The following is a 16,650-nucleotide window of genomic DNA, read 5'->3' as shown; positions in this document are numbered from 1 at the left end:
AGCACTCTTAACTGCTGAACCATCTTTTCAGCCCCTGATTTTTTTTTTGTCATAAAAAACATTTAAAAACATAGAGTCAGTAAGAGGGCCTAGTAGGTAAAAACATTTGCTACTCAAGCCTGACAACCTACCAACCTACTTCAATCTCTGGATATCACACACACACACACACACACACACACACACACACACACACACACCCTGACGCCCGGATCACTGCTGCAGCAGCATAATTTTCTATTGTCAAACTCCTGTTTTTCTGATTGTAACTGGTAAATAACTAGATGAATTATTTTATTTTTTTATGTATTATAGGCTCTTGTGTGTATATAGGTGTGCACATGTCACAGTGTGTGTATGGAGGTCAGAGGACAACTTGAGTGCTGAGTCTAGCTTTCTTCTTTATTTGAGGCAGTCTCTTGGTTTTTTCCTAGTGGGTCTGTTAGCCTCATTGGTTTGTGAGTATCTACTGAGTTTCCAGTCTTCTTCTGCATCTTGCCACACATATTACAAGACCAGTGAAACCATGCCTGGTCTAAGGGGGGATCTGGGGATCAGAACTCAGGTATTCACATTGTGGCAAGCCTTTAACCAACCAAATTATCTCCCTAGCCCTTAGACTGAGCCATTTTAAAAAAATTTAGTGTGTGTGTGTGTGTGTCCGTGCACACATACACGTGCACTATGGTGTGTGTGTATAGGTCAGAGGACAACTTTTAAACTTTGGGGACTCAGTTCTCTCTTTCCACCATGAGTTCTGGGGATTGATTTCAGGTTTTCAGACTTGTCTGTCAAACACTTTTCCCTGTGAAGCCATTTTACCTGCACTGAGAATGCTATAATTTTGATTATCACTCCTCCTTTTTCTACAGAATATTTTACAAAAAGAATCTTCTTTCCCAGGTTAACTTTAAACCTCTGTTTATGCAAAACTTCATTTTTTACATATGTGTTTTTGTTCTTGTGTGTGCTTGTTTTCTGTTCAAGTCTTTTCTTCTCCATTGACAGAACTTTCTCTTCTCTATCAAAAATCTGCACGTAATTTCTCCCTGAACCTCAGATTCTTAGTGACTTCCCAGTTATTTATTTTGGATTACACGTAAATTATAAAGTGGTTGTAAGGACTATTTGTGTTAGTTATAGACATAATCCTCCCCAAACTCTGAGACTATTAGTGTTTCTCATTTACCCATTAGGCAAGATCAATCTCTTAGCTCAGTTCTTGGGATCATGTATTTCGTAGTCAATCAGACTGTGTTGTCTTAGACTCAAGTATACTAGAGTGTGGTGTAGTATTCTTTTTTTTTTTTTAAATTTTGTAATTATATTTATGTACAGAAAACTTAGTGTACATTTAACCCAGTTTAGTGGCGAGTTCCTTAGCCTTTTCCAGCTTGGCAGTGCGAGTATATGTGGTATAGTATTCTTATTCCAGGAAATGCAAGCAAAACTGATTTTCATTCACTCACATTTTACTAAATGCCTGCTGTGTGTACAATAGATAAGATACTTGCCTCCTTTCCTCCCTTTGATTCTTCACTTCCTATTTAGATTTTCTTTCAAGTTCCCATGATTCCGGGCTTCTTTGTCTAGTTGTCATACAATTTGAAGCCTTTTTTCTATCCAACTATGTGTGTAGACTTGTGAATACTTCATAGCTATAAACTATCACTTATATTTTAGTTTCTATCTCTTGGGTTTTATTTATTTATTTATTTAGTGTTCATTTTTTATTGGTTACTTTATTTACATTTCAAATGTTATCCCCCTTCCCAGTTTCCCCTCCACAAACCCCCCATTCCCTCCCTCTCCCCCTGCCTCTATGAGGGTGCTCCCTCACTTGCCCACCCACTCCTGCCTCAGCTTACCCAGCATTCCCTTACCCTGGGTCATTGAGCCTGCACAGGACAGAGGGATTCCCCTCCCTTTGGAACTCTGGGAGGGTCTGGTTGGTTGATAGTGTTGTTCTTCCTATGGGGTTGCAAACCCCTTCAGCTCCTTCAGTCCTTGCCTTATCTCCTCCACTGGGATCCCTGTGCTCAGTCTGATGTTTGGCTGCACACATCCGCATCTGTATAGGTCAGGCTCTGGCAGAGCCTCTCAGGGGAGAGCTATACCAGGATCCTGTCAGCAAGCTCTTCTTGGCATTAGCAATATTTATTTTATGTTTATGGTCAAAATGTCTTGACAGTAATCAAGATCCTATGTTTCCCATATTCCTTTTAAAACAAAATACCAAATAATACATTATTTAAAATTTAGATATAAGATGTCTAAGTATGGAGCTGTAAAAGATCTTTAGCTCTTTCTAGCTTATTACAAGTTTAATATTGACTTTAGAATATTTTTAGCAAGCCAGCGGTGGCGCAGCGGCTAAGGTAGCCGCCTGCAGAGGGTGAGCCCATGCCCTTTGCTGTCTCTCTCCCGTGTGACTCTGAGTTTCATGGGGAAAAAAAAAAGTTAATCCGGGCGGTGGTGGCGCATGCCTTTAATCCCAGCACTTGGGAGGCAGAGGCAGGCGGATTTCTGAGTTTGAGGCCAGCCTGGTCTACAGAGTGAGTTCCAGGACAGCTAGGATTACACAGAGAAACCCTGTCTCGAAAAACAAACAAACAAACAAACAAACAAAAAAACCCCAACAACATATCCTATTTTGTGACAAGGTCTTTTGTCATCTAGACTGACTTAATTTCCTATGTAGCTGAGGCTGGCTGTGAATTCTTGTTTGTCTTGGCTCTACTTCCTAAGAACTTGGATTGCAAGCATGTACCATTACAGCCAGTTAGAATACTTTTAATATATCACTTTTGCTCACAAATATGCGTATACATAATTCAAATATGTTTCCAAGGCAAACAAATTACCAATTAGTAGCAAGGGAGAATCAGAGGGCCTAGATCTTACAGAATCTAAAAAACAAGCAAACAAAATCCCCCTAAACAAAACAAAACAAAACCAACAAAGCATACTATTGGGAATCAAGAGCTCTCTCCCCAGCTGCCTCAGTGATGGAGTCACTGGTAAGGTGCCCAGTTCCTGTAAATAATTCCTGACCCACGATCCTATAAGTAGCCATATTTAAGCTCACTGGTTCAACAGTAGCAACAAAAGACTTGAAAGTGGCAGGGGGAAGGGATGGGTGAGAGTGTTCAGGTTGGGAGGGAGCAGAAGGGTAATTCAGGTGAGTGTGACGGAAGTATGGTGTGCGTGTGTGTGTGTGTGTGTGTGTGTGTGTGTGTGTGTGGAATGTCACAATGAAATGTGTGCATCTGGGGTAACCTGTTCCTTATTAGGTTACTGAGATGAGATCAGACGGTTCTCCAGGAGAGGCCGTCGATTCTTTCAGTCCCATAACTTTGTTCATTTGTTTTCCCTCCAGAATTTCAAAATGTCTTGAAGATGTTTTCTAAGGTGAAAAGTGGCCGCGTGGCCACCGCTGACGTGGCTGCTGTTTTGGAAAGCATGGACATCCCAGTCAACCCGGAGATGCTCAGGGACGTGATCCAGCACGCTCACGAGGACAGTGAGTCATCTCAGTTTTTCAAATCGTTTCTGTTATGCATTGTTAGCCTTCACGTCTGCTTTCCTCCCTTGACTTTATCTTTTGTTCCTGCCACTGCTTACTGATACCTGCATAAAAATCAGAGTGGAAGACACACAGAATGTTCTACAGTTGCTCTAGTTTGCTATATTTTTTGAAAGTTAAGAATAAGATGAATTTTAAAAATTTCGACATGGCCAGGCAGGGTGTCATGCACTTTTAATCTCAGTTCTTAGAAGGCAGAGGTAGGCAGACCTCAGTGAGTCTGGTTTCTATGAGTTTCCGGCCAACCAGGGTTAGTCAGATAGTGAGACTCTAGCTTAAAAAACACACAAACACACAGAAAACCCTTGATACTGAGGTGATGAGATAGCTCAGTTGGTGGTGAGATAGCTCAGTTGGTGAAGGGCTTGCCTTATTAGCATGAATACTTGATCACACAATATGGCATATATATGTATGTATATATATATATATTTATATATATGTACACATATGTATACGTACATATATATGTATACACCCAATAAAAATAAACTAGAAATTAAACTCTTCAAACATCTTGCCTCATGAGGTTTTCAGTGGTCCTTTCTTGTCTTTATAGATGGGTCATTTCTTACAAAACAAAGGAGAAGTGTTGACTTCAGAAATGAGGAGACACAGAATTCTTGAATTCTCAATTTTATTGTGTCGTTTTGACTAAAACTTCCTATCCTTTTGGTTATTCTCTCTGCAACATGGCTTGACTTCAAATTTTATATGGATTTGTGAGACATTCTATATCATGCTGATATTTGCCCAAAGGATAGACAGCATACACTAATACATTGGTTAGTGATTATTGAAATGATTTATTCATTCAATAAGCCAGTTAGTTATTTAATACCTGCTATGCCTGGAGTAGTGACAGGTGGAATAAGGCTGGATTAAAACACAGTCCTAGTGTGGAGAGAACCATGTAAGTGATAATGCTCTGTCATAAATACCTATCAGTATATGTCCTCTGTCAGCTGTGCGTAAGGCTGCTTTAGGACACACCAGGGAGAGGTTATCAGAGAAGGTGATGTCCGAACTAAATATTGATGGGTCAGTAGAGGTTTATTGGATGAAGTGATGGTGAAGAATGAGAGAGATACCATAGGCTGAGACAACAGTTTGTATAAATATGGCAGGGAAAAAAAATCAGATGTTATGTTCTTTTTAAGTAGGCTCCACTGGCTTTTGTCGCTTGCTAGTGGTGACTTTGTAGTGCTTTGAAGCTAGAGCTGAGATATGAATAATTCCATGGGTTTGTTATTTGATTTAAAAATTTTAACAGTTGATCTGAATAAATTGTGTTGGCTGCAGATATGAGTACACACCACATGCAGGTACCCACAGAGGCCAGAAGAGGGATCAGAGCCCCTGGAACTAGACTTAGACAGTAGTGAGCAGCCATGTGGGTGCTGGGGACTGATCTTTGGTCTTCTGCAAATGTGACGTGTTCTTAACTATTATCTCTCCAGCCCCATGACCTTTTGTTTTTGAAGCAGAATCTCACTCTGCATCTCAGACTTGCCTAGACATCATTTTGTAGCCTTAGGCTGGCTTTGAATTTGTAGAAATCCTTCTGCTTTGACCTCCCAGAGCTCTAGGTCTTATTATTTATAGTGGGCTCTTGGATGATAAATATGTGTGGTATTCATAAAAGAGGAGACTTTTAAAGACAAATTTCAAGCCATATTGTTTGATAGTCTTTAGGGTGTGTGGAATATTTCGGAACCTTATGTTTTGGTTTATGGATTCTCATCTAAGCCTTCTGGTCTCCAGATCTCCTATATGATTTGGGAAGGTAGACTGAGCTAATAAAACTCATTTCAAAGGATTGCTGCAGAAATTGGTTATACACATATATCACAGAGCTTGTAGTTATGAATGGGAGAGTGAAACAGAAACCCGAGTCATCTTCAACACGTCTATTATTGTAAAGCTCTCTTAGTTTAAGCTCTGAGATAGTTCTGAAACCTACTCCTCTACTTTACTCCACACAAATGTGCCTTTTCTTTGGGACTACCAAAGTTCAGCCTCCTCCCCCGCCCCCTCTCTACCCAGACCAGCTTTGATCCTTTCATTCTTTAGGCAGAATGATCTTCTCAAAGCACAGATCTGATCATATTACCCACCTGGTGTATTGTTCAGCAAGAGCTCTTAGGATAAAGAACACTTTAAGGTGATATTCCAGGCTGTGCTGGCTAGTTTTATGTCACTTTGACACAAGTGGGGACATCAATTGAGAAGGTGCCTCTATAACAGGCCATAGGCAAGCCTGTAGTGCATTTTCTTAATTAGTGATTGATGGGGAAGGCCCCAGTCCGTTGTGGGTTGTGCCTGGGTTCTATAAGAAAGATGGCCGAGCAAGCCATAAGGAACAAAGAAGTAAGCATCATCCCTCCAAAAACAGTCTATGAAGGTATGAAAGATGACTTCAGAAATAAAATCTGCTCAGGAACCTTCAGTGTTTAGGTGGATATTGATTTTTGATACTATATGGTATGGCAGGGGTAGGTTTCAAGCTACTTGGCTTTCACGTTAAGGGAAACAAAGATTTGGAATACCACTTATGATACACATGCAAAGGGATTGACTCTGTAGATGCTGTTAAGTAGATTTTATTTATTCAAAATCATTTAAAAATTTACTTATTTATTTTATGTATGTGAATACAATGTCACTCTTCAGAAACACGAGAAGAGGGCATTGGATCTCATTACAGATGGTTGTGAGCCACCATGTGGTTTCTGGGAATTGAACTCAGGACCTCTAGAAGAGGGTCAGTGTTCTTAACTGCTGAGCCATCTCTCCAACCCCATGAAAATCATTTTTAAGTGGTAGGAAGTAGATGTTTTGTTAAGAGTTGGGGAAATAATTTAAACATGGGTTCCCTGTTCTTGAACTCACAATCCAGAAACTGAGACAAAGGGGCAAATGCCTGAAGTTCTATCTATAGTAAATCCTCAAAAATATTATAAAATGCTAACCAGATTGTCTACCATAGACGCTTAAAGTGTGGTTCTTTCCTTTAATGAAGAAAACTATGCTCTTAATTTTTTACTTTATTGTGTACTGAGTTACTAATGAATAATTCCAGATAGTCCTCAAAGCTCACAGTGGCTGGTCCTCTGATTCTGCCTTCCCACACTTCTGAGTCATATTTGTATTGTATTCAGGTTGTCAGCTATATTTATGTTCAGAATAATGGAAGTACTTTAAAATCCTCTTTCTATTACAGGTTACCACACTATGGACATTGGAGACATTATATTTACTTTGGATGAACTGCAACGGCAATATGAAGATGTCTGTAAGGGATCACATGTGGCTATACCTGTTGTTTATAAGTAATCTTTAAGTTAACTCCTAGCCTACAGTTAAAAAAAATTTTTTTAATAGGTAGTAAACCTCTTTTCCTAACTTTCTAATCAGGGAGACCAAAATGTAACATCCTATAATTGTTCCTTCTTCATATTGATTATATGAGTATCTCAACGACACTAATTCTTTACACATTCTTTATTATTTCTGACTATTTGGTACAGTTCTTCATTAAGTACATCCATTTTGATCTTTTGATGCACTTTATGCCACATTTTAAATTTCCTTTCATTTGTTCAAATATAAATTTGTCAAGGTTATCCCAATAATTATAAAGATTCTGCAGTTTGGTTAAGCTTATTACAAAAACAAGCTCTGTCTTCAATTTTCCCCACCTTAGGTTTTCCAGCCAAGGGGCAGCAGTTCTTTGAGTATTTTAGCTGGCTCCTTGATATTCATACTTAGAACTTATTGTTGACCTTCTTATTAAAATTGATGGATATATATGTATATCTATCTATCTATCTATCTATATCTATATATCTATATATTTACGTTAACAATTGTATAGCTTTTAGTTTGGAACTTTCAAACTTTTAAGAATTTTTAGTTTTTTTGAGAGAGTAAGCTTCCTGTTATGTCCTCAGCATCCGCACTTCTCACACACAAGTCCACTCTTCCACCATGTTTAGAACCAATTTAACGAGCTTCTAATCCAGCACTGATGTTAGTAAACCTGAGAACACTGCTCACAGCTGAGTCGTGTAGCAAGCACCTCATGGGCGCCTCCTTTCTGTCTGTATAACATTCATTCCCTTCTCTGAATTAGCAGTTGTCATTTATTTATTTACTTGCTCTTTTTGAAAGTATTGTTACGACTGATCAGTTATCTTTGTAAATTTGGGTGTCCCAGATATTCTGTCTGCTCTGTCTTACTGAAAAAGCGTGTCTTTCAGTACTCTGATATATAGGTCCAACAACTTACATACTGGAGAGCTAGTGGATTTTGTTGATCTTTGCATCTTCTGGATGTTGACATTCAAGGCTTCCCTGCTACTTATTTTCTCGACTCTTCGCTTCTCTATCTGATTTTGTCTTTGTATTTGACTAATAGACAAATATTTGTGTTACTTGTTTTTTTAAATGATATATATTTTAGAAATTAATTCTTTTTCAGATGAATATTTCTCAAATTCTTGTTTTAATCTGGAAACTATTTCCTAAGCTATCCAGAAGCATCTTAATATAATCTCATTTACATATTTTTTGTTTTGTTTTGGGGATCATATAAAAGTGTTGCCCATATTAATGTCTTGAAATATTTTTCTGTGTTTTCTTCAAGTAGATTCATGGTTTCAGGTCTTATGTCTATGTTTTTGACCTTTTGGTTTTATATGGAGAATTTCTGAATTTTAATAAGTATTTTTAATAATTTCATTATTTTATTAGTTCTAATATGTAGTAATGGAATCTTAAAGGGCTTTCTATTTATAAGATCTTGTCATCTGAAAACAGGGACAATTTATGCCTGCCCCTACAATTTGGGTGTCATTTTTCCTGTCTGTTCCTTATTCCTATGGATAGAATTTCCAGTGCTGTGCTGGAAAGAGTAAACCTGACCTTAAAGGAAAAGTTTTCTACTTTTAAATATCAAGTAAGAAGTTTGGTAGAGGTTTGTCACATGTGACTTTTGTTGTGTTGAAGTATATTCTGCATCTAACTTTGTGAAAGGTTTTAAATAATGTTCAGTTTTATCAAATGCTTTTTGTGCACCTATTGAAATTACCATGTTATTTTTGTCTTTCGTATTGCTTAAAGTTTTAAATTGCATTAATGTATTATTGTGTCTCAGTGTGGATATACAAGTGTGTCATTCACACATACAGTTCAGAGGACAATTCGCAGAAGTCAGTTCTCTCTTGCCACCATGTGGGCCCTGGGGATCAAACTCAAGTTGTCCAACTTGGTGGCAAGCACCAAGCACCTTTACCTGCTGAGCAATTTTGCCTGTCCTCCTTTAGGCTGTTAATGTATATTGTATTTATAGGCTTTTATGTGTTGAGCCATCTTTGCATACCAGGTATAAATGCCACTTGGAAATGGTGACTGATCCTTTATATATGCTGTTGAACACATATGCTGTTGAACACAGTGGCTCGTATTTGTTGAAAATGTTTGCATCTGTGTTCATTGAGATATCATCCTGTAATTTTCTTTTCTTACAATGTGTTCTTCTGGCTTTGGTGTCACAGTGATTCCGATCTTACTAGTTTAGGGGGGCTGAAGAGAGATAGCTCAGTAGTCAGGATTACACATTGCTCTGATAGGGAACCCAAGTTTGTTTTCCCAGTACCTATGTTGGGTGACCCACACTGCCTGTAATTCCAGATACAGGATCCAGCATCCTCTTCCGAACCCTGGGCACCTGTGTTCACACGTACACACTGTCCATATGCACATAATTAAAAAAAGCAAAATAAATTTACAAATAATTCCTCTAATTTTGGGGAAGTGTTTATGTATTAATTCTCCCAAAGTTTGTTGGTACCTACTAGTGATAACATTGCATCCTGGGGTTTCCTTTGATGATACCTTTCTTACTAATTTGTCATTTGTTATTTGTTATTGGTCTGTTTAAATATTCTATTTTCTTTATGATTCAAATGGAAAATGATATATTTCTTGTGATTTATCCATTTGTAGATTATCCAATTTGTTGAAGTGAAATTTTCTATAGTAGCCACTTGTGATCATCTGGGTTTCTGTGGTATTAGTTATGTCTTCTCTCTGATGTTTTTGTTATTTGAGTCTTTTCTATTTTCTTGGTTTAGTTTTTAATTTATTTTTTTGTGGTGCTATTAAAAAAAAAAGGGGAAAGAAAAAGAGTGCTGGAGCATGCATCTGTAATCCTTGTTAAGAACAGGGGGAGACAGATCTGTGGGTCTCACTGGCTGCAAAGATCCATGGGCTCACAGGCCACCAGCCTATTCCACTTGGCAAGCTCCAGGCTGGGGAGAAACACAGTCTCAAAAACCAAGGTGCATGATACCCAGGAAAGAACCACACTCAAGGTAGTCCTCCAGCTTTCACATGCATGAGTGAGTGTGTGTGCACACACACACATGACGACATGTATGCACTCCTATAAATGTGCATGTGTATGCATGCATACACACAAACCTATAATGATATAAGTAACATACCATCAGTTATAGTACTAGACTAATTAGAGTGTTATATTTTCTTGTGACTCTATGTTACTAATTGGTTCTTTGTGATTCAGGCTTTAAAGTGCCTGGATTATCCTTAAGCTGTATAGCCAAGTTTGACCTTAAACTCTGGGTTCTCTTACTTCTGCCTCCCAAGTGCTTTGGCATGCTTTGGCATCTTTCATGCTGTTTAATAATTCTCCTTTTGTATTTGCTGTTTGGTTCTTTGCCTATAATGGGTCTTGATGTGATCTTGTTTGAGTTGAATCTTATGAGAATCCTCAGATTTTCTGGTACTTGAATATTTCCCAAGATTTAGAAAGTTTTCTTTTTTACTAATTAAAAAATGTTCTTTTTCCAATGAATCCTGCTTTTAAACATGTATATATTTATAATTATGTAATTATGTGTATGTCTGTGGTGGTTATAGGTGGATTCGTGCATTTTGTCTGCAGAGGCCTGAGGTGTGCAATCCTCCTGGAGCTGGTTAAAGGTTGTCAGCTGATGTGGTGCTGGGAATCGAACTTGGGTTCTCTAGAAAATCAGTTCAAGCTTTTCATAGCTGAGCCATCTCTCCAGCTTCATTATCTTGCTCTGAATGTAAACTTTCTACCTGCTTTGTCTTTTTCTCCTCACACACTTCCCATAAATTTGAATGTTTTGTTTTAATCTGGTCCCAGAAATCCACTAAGTTTTCTTTGTTCTTTTCCATTATTTGCTTTTCCTAAGATTACATACTGTAGTTTCTGACTTTGACATCTTTCTCTACTTGGTTGGTTCTGCTGTACTTTGTCATATATACATTTTCCATCTCATTCATTACATTTAAGTTCCAGATTTCTTATTTTTATAAATTGATTTTCTAAATATATAATTTTGGATATTATCTTTCAAAAGGAATAGGCTTTTTTGTATTATAAAATTTTTCGTACATTTCTTAAAAATAACTATTTTGAAATCTTCATCAGGCAACTTGTGTATTTGCATTTTTGGGAGAATCAGCTAGTTGGGGATTATTGTCTTCTTTGGGTAGTGTTATATAATTTTCATGCTTCTTGTTGCTTTGTGATGATGATTATAGTAGAAATAGGACTTTTTCCCAAGAGACTGCTGGAAAAGCCATTGAGAGAGATGATAGTCAGCCTAGCCAGGTAACAGGCAGGTCATTTTACATGGTACACAGTTTCAAATCAGGAGTCTTCAAGATTATTTTTAAAGTTTATTTCATTTTTTATGCATTAGTGTTTGTTCTCTCTCTCTCTCTCTCTCTCTCTCTCTCTCTCTCTCTCTTTCTCTCTCTCTCTCTCTCTATATATATATATGTATATATATATAATTGTGTGTGTGTGTGTGTGTGTGTGTGTGTATGTGTGTGTGCACATACACAAAGACATATGTGTGTACCTACAGAGACCAGAAGAGTGAGTAGGATTCCTTGCAACTGAAGTCAGGGATGGTTGTGAGCCACCATGGTCTGGAAGCAAAGCTTGGATCCTCTCCAAAAGCAGTAAATTCTCTTAACTTCTGAGTCATCTCTTTAACCTTCAAAGATTTAATTATTATCAATTAACAACATCTTTAATGACTTTAAGAATTGTAGAACCCACATATTTATCTTTAGTTTATTGTACATCTCAAATTATGAAACTTTTTCATTTTCTAGAAGAAATGGCTTCATATTCAAGATTGCATTGCTGCTCTGTCAAAATGTTGTATTTTTTTTAGATTAGTAGGCATTTGACAATCTGATAGAGTTGGTTTGAGGTTCAAGTATTAAAACTCTTGAAGTATGTTAAAATATGTTGTCACACATAAGGCATCCTTTCTGAACCACAACATGGATTTTTATAAATCAAGTTGTGATTTTGGACATTGGACTATTATATTCTAGAGTTGTGACTTCTGTACCTACAGACACTGACAACATTCATGAGAATAATTAATTGGATTTTAATTTTATTAGCAAAAGCTTCCTTTCACAACTTCTTCTAGCTCTGCACACTCACAATGAGGATATTTCTAACTGTGTTATCTTCCTAGCCCGTTATCTTTCTAAAATGGGGAGTAGAGAACGATACAGCCCCATAGAGTATTTTTTTTTAAACTTTAGATTTGAACGAATATATTTAAATATAATAAGGTGTGCTGGTTAATAGTTTGAACATTTAATCACCAGCCCTTTCAACTTTGTTAAACCTTGCTTTACACGTTTAAGTGATTCATAATTTCTGGAATGGGCTTTATGAAGACTTAGCTGATTTGTTTGAAATGTTGTACAAATCACACAAATATGGTAAAGCTGAATATGTTTCTCTCATTTAGCAATTATGGATGAAACTACTTCAAGTAAAAGAGCATCAACTACCCCAGGACAACACCCACCGCAGAAGAAAAAAGGCAGTTTACTTTCCAGATTGCCCGAACCTATCACACCGAAAAAGCAGATTGTGCCTCCTCAACCACATCCCAGTAAGACCACTGGGAAACAGGAACCTCCTCAACTACATCCCAGTAAAACCACTGGGAAACAGGATGAGCCTGACCTTAAACTACCCAAAAGATCTTCAGAGACAAGACGACTCTCAAGTGGGATCATCAGCGATTCTGTGGGATTTCAGGAATCACATCCAAAGATCGACGATTCAAAGTCTAAATCACCTTCCTTGAAGAGCCCTGCAAGCCTCAATAAGTTACTGGATAAAAGAGATTCTCCTCTCATCTCAGATCGTGATAAGTTACTGGATAAAAGAGATTCTTCTATCTCAGATCGTGATAAGTTACTGGATAAAAGAGATACTTCTGTCATCTCAGATCGTGATAAGTTACTGGATAAAAGAGATTCTTCTATCTCAGATCGTGATAAGTTACTGGATAAAAGAGATTCTTCTATCTCAGATCGTAAAAAGTTACTGGATAAAAGAGATACTTCTGTCATCTCAGATCGTGATAAGTTACTGGATAAAGGAGATTCTTCTATCTCAGATCGTGATAAGTTACTGGATAAAAGAGATTCTCCTCTCATCTCAGATCGTGATAAGTTACTGGATAAAAGAGATTCTTCTATCTCAGATCGTGATAAGTTACTGGATAAAAGAGATACTTCTGTCATCTCAGATCGTGATAAATTACTGGATAAAAGAGTTTCTTCTATCTCAGATCGTGATAAGTTACTGGATAAAAGAGATTCTTCTATCTCAGATCGTGATAAGTTACTGGATAAAAGAGATTCTTCTATCTCAGATCGTGATAAGTTACTGGATAAAAGAGATTCTCCTCTCATCTCAGATAGTGATAAATTACTGGATAAAAGAGATACTTCTGTCATCTCAGATCGTGATAAGTTACTGGATAAAAGAGATTCTTCTATCTCAGATCGTAAAAAGTTACTGGATAAAAGAGATTCTCCTCTCATCTCAGATCGTGATAAGTTACTGGATAAAAGAGATTCTTCTATCTCAGATCGTAAAAAGTTACTGGATAAAAGAGATACTTCTGTCATCTCAGATCGTGATAAATTACTGGATAAAAGAGTTTCTTCTATCTCAGATCGTGATAAGTTACTGGATAAAAGAGATTCTTCTATCTCAGATCGTGATAAGTTACTGGATAAAAGAGATTCTTCTATCTCAGATCGTCAGAAGCTGGCCCTGAAGAAGCTGTCCAGCACTCTACAGCATGTTCCTAAGAAAGAATCTACAGTCGGTGCCTTGGGTCAGTACCACATGCCTAGGTTCCTGAGTATAGCAGCACGCGCACGCTGTTCACTGAATACTTGAACATTTTCCCTGAATCGTTTAGTTGTCAGCCTGTGTAACCACTACTTTTGATATGCAGACCAGTACATGTGATTTTGTGATTATGATGATAATTCTTGGGAAAGGTGGAGACAGATGGATCTTTAGATCTTACTGGCTAGATAGCTTAGCCTAAACAAAGATCTCTATGCCAGTTAAAGACCCTGTTTCAAAAACCATGGCCTACAGCATGTGAGGAACAAGCCCCAAGGTTGACCTTTGACCTCCACATTTACAGGTCCACAGGTCCACATACAATATCTCACCTCACACACACACACACACACACACACACACACACACACACACACACACACAGAGAGAGAGAGAGAGAGAGAGAGAGAGAGAGAGAGAGAGAGAGAGAATTAGGTGCATTTCCTTTGGTAAGCTGTTTTTTTTTTTTTTGCAATTTATTATAATATGTAAGAAATTGGTGAAATTTTTGTTTAGAGTCCTACAATTCAAATGTGTGAAGATATTCCTGGTATTTCAGGTATTATTTTTTTATGGATAAAAAAATAAAAAATGATTAATACTAAAAAAAGAATGATTAGTAGTACTATGCTTCCTAGGTATCTTACACTCAAGGCCCTCCAAGGATAATTAATTATTTCCTTTTCTTATTCTACTTCCATCATAGAAGTACCTTGTATGGAACTTAATTATGCACTTGCTATAGTCTGTTGAAGTTACTTCATCATGTCTTTTCTCTTAAAAGAATTTTAAAACACACTTAGCATTTAATGCAGTAGTTAAAATAAGGATTACTGAAAAATAAATGATTCATACACTAACATGTAACTCAATCACTTAGTTGAAAAAAGAATTATGATCCTTTAAGGAAGACTAGGGTTATTTATTGTGATCCCTCTACTACTTTGCTGCTGTTTCTGTGTGTTCAGTAAGAATTAAAGTCCCAGGTTTACAGAGTGACAGAGTAGCAAACATTCAGTCAGTGGATAGAAGAGGCCTTCACAAGCTAATGTCTGCCTACCTGGCTTTATTAAATCAAATGACGTCACCTACCACTTCCATATGATGTTCTGTATGTAAGGAGGAATGAAATCATTCATTTGGTATAAACAACTTCCTTAAAAATATCGATGGTACCGGGAACTCCATGACATGTGACTGCCCCCATGATTAAATTAAAAAAAAAAAAACTAACATTTATTTAAAACTGACATTACATTCACAACAGTTATAAGTATAGTATAAGTATTCCCAAATATTCTTCACCTGTTTTTTCTATGTGTTAATATTATATATATATTTATTGCACAATGATCTAAATAATGAAATTAGCATTGATATAACAATTCTTATTGGCTTTTGACCTTATTTAAATGTTATTAATTGTCTAAGAAACATTCTTTTTCTGATCCCAAACTGACCCAGGATTACATATTGCATTTAGTGGCTAAGTTATCTTTGTTTTTCATTCTAGAATGTCCTCTCAGTCTTTCACGGTCTTGACACTAGAAGAGTAGTGACAATACAATAATTTATATTTTCTTTATGCATAAATTCAGGTTATATATTTCTTACCTGAATGTCATAGAAGTGATATCGTCCATGCATATATGCCCATAGGAGTTTATTATGTGGATGTGCACACTCAGCATAGCAGGGCTAATTTATGGGAGGGGAAAGAACTCTTAAAAATGTGAGTGGAGTTCTCGAATGTAAACAAAATACATTGATGCTTTGATGTCTTGGACACCTAAACTATGTTTGAAGCAAGCAGCCTGGGCCATTGGAAAAGGTTGCTTCTCCACATAGGAATTTGTAGAATTTTAACAGTTTTATGTATGACCTAAAAGAAAAAAGTATAAGATAACAGAAAAAGCAAACCCTTCTGCAAGGTGATGAGTAGATGAGACTTACCAGATTATTCAAGATTTTAGGTACCAGCTGTGCATGGTGTTGATACTTGTAACTCAGGAGGTTGAGGTAGGTGTGTGAGGTCAAGGCCAGCCTGGCTATTTGGAGGGTGTTAGTCAGTCTAAGATGCACATGAGATTTTATCTCAAAATGTATAAGATAAAAACAACAAAAACAGTTTTGGCAATCATTATTACTTTAGAAACATATAACCAGCCTACATTCTTTGCATTTAGAAAATGTCTATGAAGCCATCACTAAACTCCGAGAAGATTTCATTTTTCCAGAAGAACTTCAGTCTGTTTTACCCTCGGTAGGAATTGCTTTATCAGACGAAGACTTCCAGAAGATTGTGCCAGAGCTCACTCAAACTGGTGAGAACATGCTAACTTGAAACTTTTGAGAAAGTTAAATATTTTCAGGGGAGTAAGAATCTGGGGTGAGGGTGGGGAAATGGGGGATGGGGGAATTTCTCTTTCTTGAGGAGTGGAGAAGAATGGACCATTCTAAAGATTAAGAAAAAACAAATACTGGGCTGAGAAGATGGCTCAGCGGATAAAGCTCTCACCGATCAACTGCGAGGACCAGAGTTCAGATCCCCCCCCCAGCCCCCGTAAAAGCTGAGCAGGCATGGTACTGTGTGATCACATGCCAACACTCGTGCACACACACGGGTATGTGACCACCCATGTACATCACCACACCACCTACACACTACACACACTCAGGACAAAAAAGAAGCACAAAGGGGTTAAGACTGTTAAGACGAAAATCCTCGTGAAATCTGAGTCGCTGGCCTTGCTTCTGGTAGCTCCTTACTGTTGTCCTCCCTGTGTCTTCCTGAGTGGGCGTAGGTGGCAAGCCTGCTGTA

General features: G+C 37.5%; 1 protein-coding gene across 1 annotated transcript in view; it reads left to right on the top strand.

The window, feature by feature from the left end:
- Efcab3 (EF-hand calcium binding domain 3) overlaps nt 1-16,650 on the top strand; it is a 428,239-nt gene that overhangs the window by 16,997 nt on the left and 394,592 nt on the right. Inside the window, 4 exon segments of the mRNA XM_076935627.1 lie at nt 3,380-3,523; nt 6,810-6,881; nt 12,424-13,812; nt 16,016-16,153. Of these exon segments, the coding sequence (XP_076791742.1) occupies nt 3,380-3,523; nt 6,810-6,881; nt 12,424-13,812; nt 16,016-16,153 (1,743 nt within the window).

This window comes from Arvicanthis niloticus, chromosome 6, assembly GCF_011762505.2.
Source record: "Arvicanthis niloticus isolate mArvNil1 chromosome 6, mArvNil1.pat.X, whole genome shotgun sequence".
NCBI classification, from domain to species: domain Eukaryota; kingdom Metazoa; phylum Chordata; class Mammalia; order Rodentia; family Muridae; genus Arvicanthis; species Arvicanthis niloticus.
This window is presented reverse-complemented; position numbering and strand designations above follow the sequence as displayed.